The sequence below is a fragment of the Sus scrofa genome, chromosome 2, assembly GCF_000003025.6.
Source record: "Sus scrofa isolate TJ Tabasco breed Duroc chromosome 2, Sscrofa11.1, whole genome shotgun sequence".
Lineage (NCBI taxonomy): Eukaryota > Metazoa > Chordata > Mammalia > Artiodactyla > Suidae > Sus > Sus scrofa.
The window spans coordinates 136,596,659-136,609,836 of NC_010444.4; the positions used below are offsets into that span (position 1 = coordinate 136,596,659).

Genomic DNA, 13,178 nt, shown 5'->3' on the forward strand with positions numbered 1-13,178 from the left:
AATATAATACAGTTATACTAGCTAATAAAAAGATCAGGTTTTACCTTTCCCCAAACTGAATTACTTAGCAGGGTATTGGTATAAATTGTTTTTCTTTCATCTTTCATAAGTTCATTTTCTTTAGAATTTCCTTTTGGCTTTATGAATGAGTTGACTTTTGCTTCTTGTAGCAATTTAGCTCTCAGTTCTGGTATGAATCTGATAAAGCAAGCAATATCCAATATTTTTATTTATGTAAATAAAATTTTATCTTTAATTTTATTTTATTAGAACTTTTAATCAAGTAATTTACACTTGAGCTATAGCATAAACAAGTTTTCAGTAACGTATATCAAGAGAAGGCATAATAGAAGTTCCCATTGTGGCTCAGTGGTAACAAACCCGACTAGTATCCATAAAGATGTGGGTCTGACCCCTGGCCTTGCTCAGTGGGTTAAGGATCCAGCTTTGCCGTGAGCTGTGGTGTAGGTCGAAGACATGGCTCAGATTCCACATTGCTGTGGCTGTGGTGTAGGCCTACAGCCGTAGCTCTGATTTGATCCCTAACTTGGGAAACTTCATATGTGGTGGGTGCGGCCCTAGGAAGCAAAAAAAAAAAGAGAGAGAGAGAGAGATGGTAAAATATTTACCTAATACAAATCGCTTCCTGTTAAAGATACCTCTTTCAAAAATTTTTCCATGGTAATTTACTATTAAATCTTTCACAAAATAGACTTATAGGAATTAATTCCTTTTGTGATGCAAAGATTACTTAATAAAGGTATTGCTTTTACTTTCGATAAATATACTATTCTTTCTTTGTGTGTGCGTGTGTCTATTTAGAGCCACACTCGCAGCATTTGGAGGTTCCCAGGCTAGGGGCAGAATCAGAGCTACAGCTGTTGGTCTATACCATAGCCATGGCAATGCTGGATCCTTAACCTACTGAGTGAGGCTAGGGATCAACCTTCGTCCTTATGGATACTAGTCAGACTCATTTCTGCTGAGCCACGAAGGGAACTCCTATACTACTCTTTTTAAGGAAAACTTGGGCCACTTTTTGTGGCTCTTTAAAGTAACAGTATTTCCATGGGTTCAATCCTGGGAACTTCCACATCACATGCCAAGAGTGTGTCCAGAAAAAGAAGAAGATGTAAAGTAACTGTACTTAAAAGATGAACTAGTTTTCGGAATCTTACTCTGGACAAACACTTTCAGTAAAAAAAATGTAACAAAATACATCAATATTGAAGACTTTTTTTTTTTTTTTGGTTTCTAGGGCTGAACCCACCACATATGGAAGTTGGTTCCTAGGCTAGGTAGCTAATTGGAGCTACAGCTACTAGCCTACGCCACAGCTACACCAACCTGGGATCCGAGCTGAGTCTTTGACCTGCACCTCAGCTCACAGCAAAGTTAGATTCTTACCCAATGAGCAAGGCCAGGGATCGAACCTGCATCCTCATGGATACTGGTCAGATTAGTTACCACTGAGCCACGATGGGATCTCCGAAGTTTTGTTTTTTTTAATAGAAAATTCATTCACATGGCTCAAAATTCAAAAGGTTATACCACAAAGTCTCCTTCCTCATCCTCTCCCTGAGCTGCATTTTTTCCCTCCTTGAAGCAGTTCTGGCTGTCAGTTTTTGACTGAATGAGTTCTTCCCTAGAATTCTAGTAAAAGGTAGTAGGAAGAGAAGAAGTGTGATTAGTTTGACTGAATAAGAAAATGGCACACTTCTGTCAAAATTCCCTTGCATTGCAGAAGGTCCAAGAAAGGAAGAGGCCTCTTATCTAAGCAAACGTTCTTCCCCCAAACATTTTCTGAGGGTTCTCTGATTGGAACTCAAGAACTTTCACCCTGTAGTAGTAAATTCCTATTATCTCAATACCCAACAGAAATCAGTCTATATAGAACTGATAGGAAGCCGCTTGTTTATTCAACAACTGACAGTTTTCATCAATGGCACTTTTAATACATCTTCTCATTTTCTGCTTCTTTTTGTGTGTGCGTGTGTGTCTTTTTATCTTTTCCAGGGCCGCACCCACAGCGTATGGAGGTTCCCAGGCTAGGGGGGTCTAATGGGAGCTGTAGCTGCCGGTCTATACCACAGCCACAGCAATTCGAGATCAGAGCTGAGTCTGCCACCTACACCACAGCTCACAACAATGCCAGATCCTAACCCACTGAGCGAAGCCAGGGATTGAACCCTCAACCTCATGGTTCCTAGTCGGATTCGTTAACCACTGAGTCGAGACAGGAACTCCTCACTTTTTGCTTTAGATTAAAATTCCTGAAATGCCTCAAGTTCTAGTTACTCAAAGATTCTCCTCTCTTTACTTTTTTCTATTTCAGTCTATTTTCAGTGGAAGTCTTGGGACTTTTTATGCCTAATCTTAACTCCATCACATTTTTTTTGGCCTCACCCACAGCCTGGGAAGTTCTCAGGCCAAGGATCAAACCGGCGCCACAGCAGTGACAACAATGGATACTTAACATGCTGAGCTACCTGGTAACTCCAACTTCATCACATTATTAATTGATATTCATGTTTCTAACCTCACATCCAAAGCCAAACTGAATGGTTTTACAATTAATGGGAAAAATTTCCTGTTTAGTTCAAAGCCCAAATAGAAGATGGCATGTTTTTTTTTTTTTTTAAAGAAGCATGGCTATTTATGCGTCTGCATTGTCATTACATATTTTAGATACAATTAGGACACTGAAAAGATATAAGAGTAATGGTCCCTGCCTTCACGGAATTTTCAGTTTGGGATAGAATAAGACAACAGACATGGCAACAGAAAATAAATAAAGCAGAGGGAAAAAAAATCATCTGGGAAATGAATGCTAATTATATAAATCAGAGATATTATCAGAGAGGAAAAACTGGACTATTCTGAGTCAGAGATCTAATTAGGAACAAAGCTAAAAAATACTGATTATTTAATGTTATCTCTGGCCTCCAACGACAATTGCCTAGGACACAGTAACTGTGTAATGACCATTAGCTGCAAATATATTTTTATCATTAGAATTTTCACCATGACACCTATAAGTCTAGTCAATACCTATATATCTAGTCAATACAGAAACTCAGTTTATATATATACAAAATGATTTTTTTTTCCATTATAGCTGGTTTACAGCATTCTGTCAATTTTCTACTGTACAGCATGGTGACCCAGTTACACATACATGTATAAATTCTTTTTTCTCATACTATCATGCTCCATCATAAGTGAATAGACATAGTTTCCAGTGCTACACAGCAGGATCTCATTGCTAATCCATTCCAAAGGCAATAGTCTGCCTCTATTAACCCCAAGCTTCTAATCCATCCCATTCCCTTCCCCTCCCCCTTGGCAACCACATGTCTGTTCTCCAAGTTCATAAGTTTCTTTTCTGTGGAAAGGTTCACTTGTGTCATGTATTAGATTCCAGATATAAGTGAAATATCATACGGTATTTATTTTTCTCTTTCTGACTTACTTCACTCAGTATGAGTCTCTAGTTCCATCCATGTTGCTGCAAATGGCATGATTCTGTTCTTTTTTATGGCTGAGTAGTATTCCATTGTGTATATATACCACATCTTCCTAATCCAATCATCTGTTGATGGACATTTGGGTTGTTTCCATGTCTTGGCTATTGTGAATAGTGCTGCAATGAACATTCGGGTGTGTGTGTCTTTTTCAAGGAAAGTTTTGTCTGGATATATGCCCAAGAGTGGGATTGCTGGGTCATATGGTAGTTCTATGTATAGTTTTCTAAGGTACCTCCATACTGTTTTCCATAGTGGTTGTACCAGCTTACATTCCCACCAACAGTGCAGGAGGGTTCCCTTTTCTCCACATCCCCTCCAGCATTTTTTGTTTGTGGACTTATTAATGATGGCCATTCTGACTGGTGTGAGGTAGTATCTTGTGATAGTTTTGATTTGCATTTCTCTAATAATAAGCGATGTTGAGCATTTTTTCATGTGCTTGTTGGCCATCTGTATATCTTCCTTGGAGAAATGTCTATTCAGGTCTTTTGCCCATTTTTCAATTGGGTTGCTGACTTTTTTGCTGTTGAATTGTAGAAGTTGTTTGTATATTTTAGAGATTAAGCCCTTGTGGGTTGCACCTTTTGAAACTGTTTTCTCCCATTCTGTCAAGTTGTCTTTTTGGTTTTTTTTTTATGGTTCCTTTGCTGTGCCAGTTTGATTAGGTCCCATTGGTTTATTTTTGTTTTTATTTCTGTTGCTTTGGGAGACTGACCTGAGAAAACATTTGTAAGCTTGATGTCAGAGGATGTTTTGCCTATGTTCTTTTCCAGGAGTTTGATGGTGCCTTGTTTTATATTTAAGTCTTTAAGCCATTTTGAGTTTATTTTTGTGCATGGTGTGAGGGTGTGTTCTAGTTTCATTGATTTGCATGCAGCTGTCCAGGTTTCCCAACAACACTTGCTGAAAAGACTGTCTTTTTCCCATTTTATGTTCTTGCCTCCTTTGTCAAAGATTAATTGATCGCAGGTATCTGGGTTTACTTCTGGGTTCTCTATTCTGTTGCATTGGTCTGTCTGTTTTGATACCAGTACCATACCGTTTTGATGACTGTGGCTTTGTAATATTGCCTAAAATCTGGGAGAGTTATGCCACCTGCTTGGTTTTTGTTCCTCAGCACTGCTTTGGCAATTCTGGGTCTTCTGTCATCCCATATAAATTTTTAGATTGTTTGTTCTAGTTCTGTGAAAAATGTCATGGGTAATTTGATAGGGATTGCATTGAATCTGTAGATTGCTTTGGGTAGTATGACCATTTTTACAATATTAATTTTTCCAACCCAGGAGCATGGAATATCTTTGCGTTTCTTTATATCTTAATTTCCTTGATTAATGTTTTATAGTTTTCAGCATATAAGTCTTTTACCTCCTTGGTCAGGTGTATTCCCAGGTATTCGATTTTTGGGGGTGCAATTTCAAAAGGTATTATATTTTTGTATTCCTTTTCTAGTATTTCATTGTTAGTATGCAGAAATGCAACTGAATTCTGAAAGTTAACCTTATATCCTGCTACTTTGCTGAATTTATTGATCAGTTCAAGCAATTTTTAGGTTGAGTCCTTAGGGTTTTCTATTCATAGTATCATGTTATCTGCATACAGTGACAGTTTTACCTCTTCTCTTCCTATTTGGATGCCTTTTATTTCTTTTGTTTGATTGCTCTGGATAGGACCTCCAATACTATGTTGAATAACAGTGGTGAGTGGACATCCTTGTCTTCTTTCAGATTTTAGTGGGAAGGCTTTCAGCTTTTCTCCACTGAATATTATATTTGCTGTGGTTTGTCATAAATGGTTTTATTATGTTAAGGTATGTTCCCTCTACACCCACTTAGGTAAAAGTTTTTATCATGAATGGATGTTGGACTTTGTCAAATGCTTTTTCTGCATCTATTGAGATGATCATGTAATTTTTTACTTTTCTTTTGCTAATGTGGTGCATGACAATTGATTTGTGTGTGTTGAACCAACCTTGTGAACCTGGGATGAAGCCCACCTGGTCGTGGTATATAATCTTTTTTATATGTTGTGGGATTTGGTTGGCTAAAATTTTGTTGAGAATTTTTGCGTCTATATTCATCAAAGATATTGGCCTATAGTATTCTCAGTAAGTTTTGTTAAGCTGAATTTTTCTGTTGTATAACATTAAATTATGTAGCAATTCTCGTGCTAGTAAAATTTCTTTTTGCAAAACACTAAAAAGTCCACACTCACTCAAGATGCTTACTTTTCAATAAATCCATCTCTGGTAAAATACTCATGATGCAAAAGATCAGTAGTTGATATCCTCTCATCAGGATCAATTTGTAAACAAGCCTGGAAAAGGTAAAATTATACTAATGTTAAACAAGCTCTTAAATGGGCCTTCATAAGGTAAATCTTAACGTTATTTCACAAACACAGGTGTAATTAATTACTCAGAGCTAAAAGAGTCCTTGAAAATGTGGAATTAGACCTCAGGAATTTTTGAAAGTGAGTTCTGATCATTTATTTCCCTAAGAAATTTGTACTTGTAAAGAATTATTACAGAATAAACGTCCTATGATTTTACCCAAAACACAAGTCAATTTTTTTCTGCTAGAATTAGTAGGAATTAATTAGCTCATTTTGACCATCTTATCAGCCCTGTAAGGTAGACAGTTCATGGATTATCATTTCATTTTATAGAGGTAGAAGCATAATTAGTGACTTGCAAAACTAGATTTTTTTTTGCTTTTCAGGGCCACACCTTCTGTGACATACGGAAGTTCCCAGCCTCTGATTCCAGTGGTAAAATCAGAGCTACAGCTGCAGACTTACACCACAACCATAGCAACACTGGATTCGAGCCATATCTGTGACCTACACCGCAGCTCACAGCAATGATACTTTAACCCATCAAGTGAGGCCAAGGATCAAACCCACATCCTCATCAATACTAGCCAGGTTTGTTTCCACTGAGTTACAGCAAGAACTCCCCCAAACTAGAATTTTAACTCATATTGTCTGATTCCTAATCCAGTGTTTTCTGCGGCATAAAACAATTTCACAAATGTTTAAGCCCCCAAATCTTTCAATAATCTATAAGAAAAGCTCTTTTCTGTTTCCCTAACTTTGAAGTATTTCAACTGAGAACAAAAAAAAAGCCCAGTAAAACAAAAAAAGACAAGGCCAGGAAGAGGTTGGGATAATTAGTTGCACATAATGAATCCATATAAAATTAAATAATAATTATAAATAGAACACATCTTTTTTATGCCTTTTTTTCTTTTTGGGTGCTCTTGTGGCATTCGCAAGTTCCCAGACCAAGGATCAAACCCATACCACAGCAGTAACCAGAGCCACAGCAGGGACAAGGCTGGATTCTTAACCCATTGTGCCACAAGAAAACTCCAGAACACAGTTCTTTAATCAAAATATTAAAGACAGAATTTAAAAGCCATTTGCTGGAGTTCCCATCATGGCTCAGTGGAAATGAATCTGACTAGAATCTATGAAGACGCAGGTTCAATACCTGGCCTCAGTCAGTGGGTTAAGAATTCAACATTGCTGTGACCTGCGGGGTAGGTCGTAGATGTGGCTCGGATCTAGCACTGCTGTGGCTGTGGCGTAGGCCAGTGGCTACAGTTCCGATTCGACCCCTAGCCTGGGAACCTCCATATGCTGTGGGTGTAGCCCTAAAAAGACAAAAAAAAAAAAAAGTCATTTGCTTTATAATTTTAATTCTTCCTCTAAAAGAAGGCAAAACATACTAATAATGTGCAACTTTTATTTATGCTTACTGTATGCCATATAACACCCTCTCAAGTCTTTTCCTATTACTTGACCTCAACAACAACCCTACAAGGTAGGTAATATTATTATCCTCATTGTACAGATGACGTGACCAAGGGCCAGAGAGGAAAAGTAATTTATCTAAGATCTCATAAGTAGAAAAGGTAGAGTTAAAATCCAGAATATCCAAAGTAATCACGTCATGTTACATTTTTGTTTATTTCAAAAGCTGTATGTTTAAACAGACTCACAGAAAAAGCTGTAAAGGTCTGCTACATAACAATGTGAATACAGTTAGCAATGCTATACTGTACAGTTTAAAATTTGGTAAGAGAATAGATTTTATGTTTTTGTTTGTTTTTTGGGTTTTTGTTTTTGTTTTTGCTTTTTAGGGCCACACCCACAGCACATGGAGGCTCCCAGGCTAGGGGTCCAATTGGAGCTACAGCTGCTGGCCTACACTACAGGACTAGCAACATCAAATCCGAGCCCCATCTGTGACCTATACTACAGCTCATGGCAACACTGGATCCTTAACCCACTGAGTGAGGCCAGGGATCGAACCTGCAACCTCATGGTTCCTAGTCAGATTCGTTAACTACTGAGCCACAACAGGAATTCCTCCTGTGTTGTGATTTTTTAAAAATGACTCACAAAATAAAAGTGAGTCCATTATTTTATGATTTGAGAATAATCGGATCCTTAAAACTGCAACTAGCTATAAATATGTGCTTATTTTAAACATAGTAGTAATCCATCAACAAAACTTAGGAAGAAAAATGCTAAAAGATCATAGCCTATTAGAAGAAGATAAATATTCCTTTTGCGAATAATATAATTCAGAAAATTTAATATGTGCCCAGCTGGGAAAATGTAAAATATAATCTTTGAGAAACAGACAGGCAGTTTTCCAAAAGATATAAAAACATACATCCACCCAAAGACGTATAAGTGAATGTTAACAGCAATTTTATTTGTGATAGCCAAAAGAGAGGAAACAACCCCAATCAGAGGAACAGAGTAAAAACTGTGATATAGCCACACAATGGACCACTACTCAGCGTTAAAAAGGAACAAACTACTGATACACACAAAAACATAAACTGAGTCTCTATGATGCTGAGTTAAAGAAGCCACACATAAAGAGCTGTGATTCCATTTATATATTATTCTAAAAAACATAAACTATAGCAACAGAAAGTAAATCAATGGCTGCCTGAGAACAGGAATGAAGGGAAAGGTGGATTACAGAGTACATGAGGACATTTTGGGGAGTGATGGAAATGTTAGATATTGTGACTGCAGTGGTGGCTTCACAGGTGTATACATCTATCAAAATTCATCAAATTGTACATTTAAAGTACATGTAGTTTTCTGTACAAAAATTATAACACAATAAAGTTGTTTAAAAATTTTAAATCTATGAAGGAGTCCCTGCTGTGGTGCAATGAGATCCACAGCATCTTGGGAGAGCTGGGACGCAGGTTCAATCTCTGGCTCCGCACAGTGGGTTAAGGATCCAGCACTGCAGGAGCTGTGGCCTGGGTCAAGACTGTGGCTCAGATCTGATCCCTGGCCTGGGAAATTCATGTGGGGAAGATAAAAATGAATAAAAAATTTTTTCAATATAGGAAAAAAATACATGCTCTACCCTTGATATTAAGATGTATTTCTTTCTTTTTAGGGCCAAACCCACTGCATAAGGAAATTCCTGGGCTAGGGGCTGAATCAGAGCTGCAGCTACCAGCCTACACCGCAGCCACAGCAACACGAGATCCAAGCTACCTCTGCGAACTACACCCCAGCTTGTGGCAATGCCAGATCCTTAACACACTGAAAGAGGTCAGGGATAGAACCTGCACCTTCATGGACACTATGTCAGGTGCTTAACCTGCCTGAGCCACAACGGGAACTTCTAAGATGTATTTTACAGTTACAATAATCAATAAAAATTGTACTTGTACTAGAATAGAGAGAAATCAGTGAAATAGAACAAGACCCAAGCATGTATAAGGATTTTGTATATGATAAATGTGGATTTCCAAATCACTGGATTATTAAAGTTGACAAAGAAAATTTACAACATATACAACAGACAATATACTTATTATTTTGAAAATCAATATGAAAAAAGATACTTTAAATGACAAATAGGTTAAGGATTCTTAAAACAAGAATTGCAGATAAGCAATTAATATTAGTAAAATGTCCAACTTTTCCATAATGATGTAGGTACAGTTAAAAAAGATACTTATTTCTAGCTTATTAAATTGGCAAATATTTTAAAAATTATAATATTCAATGTCAGATTGAGAATTGAGATTTATATCCAATGCTACTTGAGTATAAAAACTTTCTGGAGAAAAAATAGCAATTTACTCAAAGCAAACAATACAAGTTCATAAAGACATGGTAGGATGCTTAAAATATACTGCTAAGTGAAAATAAACATATTACATAGGACTGTGTAAAGTATGACACCTTTTAAAAAGCATAAATTTCTATCATATATTTGGTTGGTAAAAGCCTAGCAGTACAATAACCAAAATGTTAAGTTATTTTTCCTGGATTGTGGGGGTTGGGAAAATCTTAACTTCTCGTCGTTTATCGAGGATTTCTATTTTTTCTATTCATTATGAATTATTTGTATAACCAAAACAATGAAATGAAAAGAAAGAAATTAAAGTGAAAATGTAGTAAGCAAATCTGATCCTTTCATAAACTCTAGTGCTTTCCAGGTACCAAAGAAATAACTTTCTTTCTTTGATAACAGTCTTTAGACATTACATATCATATGTTTAGGTTTATCGAAATAATAGCAACAAAATTTAGTATTAACAACATTTGTTGACAGCTTATTTAAGGCCCTGTACCAAGAACATTTCTACCATTTCTTCCTTTAATTCTCGAGGTCCTGAAAAGAAATATCGTTAATGTTTTATAGCCCAGGAAACTGAAGCACAGAGATTAAATGATTTACTCAAGTTTACAGAGCTAATTAGTGACAGAGCTGGGCTTTAAACATAGTTCCTGTGAATCAAGAGCCCCTTCTTATAAACACTGCACCATATATTTGCTATGAAATTTAGGAAACCACTTTTTTAAGGGCTGTACATTAGAAATAAGATACCTTACTTGACCCTGGGAAAGGAAACTGGCTGGAAAGAGAAAATAAATAGAAGCAAGTAATTCTCTCACCTTTTGAATTATGTCCTAAGTATGCAGGTATATTTAGTATGTTGTTCAAAATAAAATTTAAATTTTAACCTAATTTAAAAGCATTACAATATGTTTTTCTTTTCGCCAATTCAAGGTGAATTCTGGCACTAGTGTATCCTAAAACAGCATTAAAACTGCAGCTGCCAATATCCTGTACATACCTTTGGATACCAGTGTACAAGGAACAAATCCCTTGGGCAGACTGCTACGAGGACTGGCTGTTATAAGGTATTGATAAACATGGTAAGTCCCTAAAATTTTTCAGTTCATCCTTGATTATCAATAAAATTGAGATAAACATAATGGACAAGATTATCCCAAGGGGTTTTTAGTTCTAACAGTCTATGATTTTTAATTTCTCTAAATTAAAAGATTTTTAAAAAATGACCACAACAACAGGAGTTCTCTTTGTGGCACAGCAGAAACGAATCCAACTAGTATCCATGAAGATGCGGGTTCAACCCCTGGGCTTGATCAGTGGGTCAGCAATCCAGCATTGCCGTGAACTGTGGTGTAAGTCACAGAGGCGGCTCGGATCCTGGGTTGCTGTGGCTGTGATGTAAGCCAGCAGCTGTAGCCCCCATTCCACCTGGAAACTTCCATGTGCCACAGGTGTGGCCCTAAAAAACAAACAAACAAAAAAGGAAGACCATAGTAACTTTTAACAGATAACATTACTTCATGAATCCTTTTGGAATTTCATTAAAATAATATCCTAAAACATATTATAATTTATGCAAATTTCCCAGAAAACAAAAAACAACCTTAATCTCTTAACATACATGAACTACATCTGCCAACAATCCATTTAGCTTTGGATATTTTTTTCTTGCATTTTTGGGGTGTTGAACTTGAGGAAGGACCACTCCAGCAAAAATAGGACTCTTGGAAAAGATATTCTCCAAGTGAGGTGTTAAATTACCTGAAAAGAAAAGAAAAAAATATATATATATACACATACACACATAAGTAAACAAGGAAATTATTCTACAATCAAAATAGTCAAATTGTTATGTGGTCTGCATTAACTTATTAAAAAGGGAGAAAAACAGTTAAGTTCTTTTAATTTTTTAAGCCTGAACAAAGAACTATCTGGATATAAAATTAAAAATGTGAGTTTCCCCAGTAATCTGTGGATAGCACCTGAGCAGGAGAGAACATAAAACCACCAGGTGTATTTTCTTCTCCAAAAATATGATTTAATATATAACACTATTTTAAAAAGCATATTCAAATTTTTACATATTTCCATGTGAGTATCTAATGCTTTAACTAGCATGTGTTCATCAGCAAAGCTTTATTCAAAACAGCTAAAATACTAAAATTATATAGGATAGAAATATTGCAAAGAAGAAAGGTTACAAAGTAGTAGAATGGAAAGAACTATAAATAGCAGTGAAGAGAGCTAAGTTCTAGCACTAGTTTTACTATAACTAGTTCCATAACCTTGGGCAAATCTTCCATTTCTGTGTCTCAGTATCCCCAACTGTAAAATGACAAAAATTATCCCATTATCTCTAGAGTTCCTTCTAACATTAATCTCATAACCATAACTTTCAAGATAACACAAAAAGTAGAACGTTTTAAGACTCTAAACTGTATCTTTCACCAGTATTTATCCACATTCAGTTTTTCAAGCACCCTCCTCACTCATGATCCTGTAATTACATGTTTACATACAGCTTCCTTGCCACAAAAAAGGCCCCTCAAGCTCCTTATTCAGAAATACACACACACACACACACACACACACACACACACACACCCACACCCACACCCACACCATCACATCATACACAAAAATAAGTTCAAAATAGGCTTAAAGACTTAAATATAAGACATGACACCCTAAAACTCCTAAAAGAGAACACAGGCAAAACATTCTCTGACATAAATTATACAAATGTTATCTTAGGTCACTCTCCCAAGGCAATAGAAATAAAAGCAAAAATAAACAAATGGGACCTAGTTAAACTTAAAAGCTTTTGCACAACAAAGGAAACAATCACCAAAGTGAAAAAGCAACACATGGACTGGGAGAAAATATTTGCAAAGGATGCAACCTATAAGGGCTTAATTTCAAAATATACAAATAGCTAATACAACTCAATAACAATAACAACAAAAATCAACAAACAACCCAATTGAAAAATGGGCAGAAGACCTAAATAGACATTTTTCCAAAGAAGACAAACAGATGGCCAATAGGCACATGAAAAGATACTCACCATCGCTAATTATTAAAGAAATGCAAATCAGAACTACAATGAAGTACCACCTTACACAGGTCAGAATGGCCATCATTAAAAAGTCTACAAGGGAGTTTCCCAGTAGGGAAAGGATCCAGTTTTGTCATTGCTGTGGCTTGGGTCACTGCTGTAATGTGGGTGTGATCCCTGGCCTGGGAATTTCTGCATGCCACAGGGACAGCCAAAAAAGTCTACAAATAATGAATGCTGGAGCGGGTGTGGAGAAAAGGGAACCCTTTGCACTCTTGGTGGGAATGTAAATTGGTGCAATCACTATGGAAAACAGTATGGAGGTTCCTAAAAAACTAAAATAGAGTTGCCATAAGATCCAGCAATCCCACTCCTGGGCATTTATCCAGACAAAACTATAATTCAAAAAGATACACACACCCCAGTGTTCACAGCAGCACTATTTATAACAGCCAAGACATGG

At 36.5% G+C, this 13,178-nt stretch overlaps 1 protein-coding gene across 5 annotated transcripts in view; it reads right to left on the reverse strand.

Annotated features, from left to right (window-relative positions):
* CDKL3 (cyclin dependent kinase like 3) overlaps nt 1-13,178 on the reverse strand; it is a 63,268-nt gene that overhangs the window by 11,411 nt on the left and 38,679 nt on the right. For all 5 annotated transcript variants that reach the window (XM_021084764.1, XM_021084763.1, XM_021084762.1 and 2 more), the window contains exons 6-8: nt 11,279-11,418; nt 5,752-5,840; nt 45-198 (exon numbers count right to left, since the gene is read on the reverse strand). In XM_021084764.1, coding sequence (XP_020940423.1) covers nt 45-198; nt 5,752-5,840; nt 11,279-11,418 — 383 coding nt within the window. The remainder of the gene's footprint in view (nt 1-44; nt 199-5,751; nt 5,841-11,278; nt 11,419-13,178) is intronic.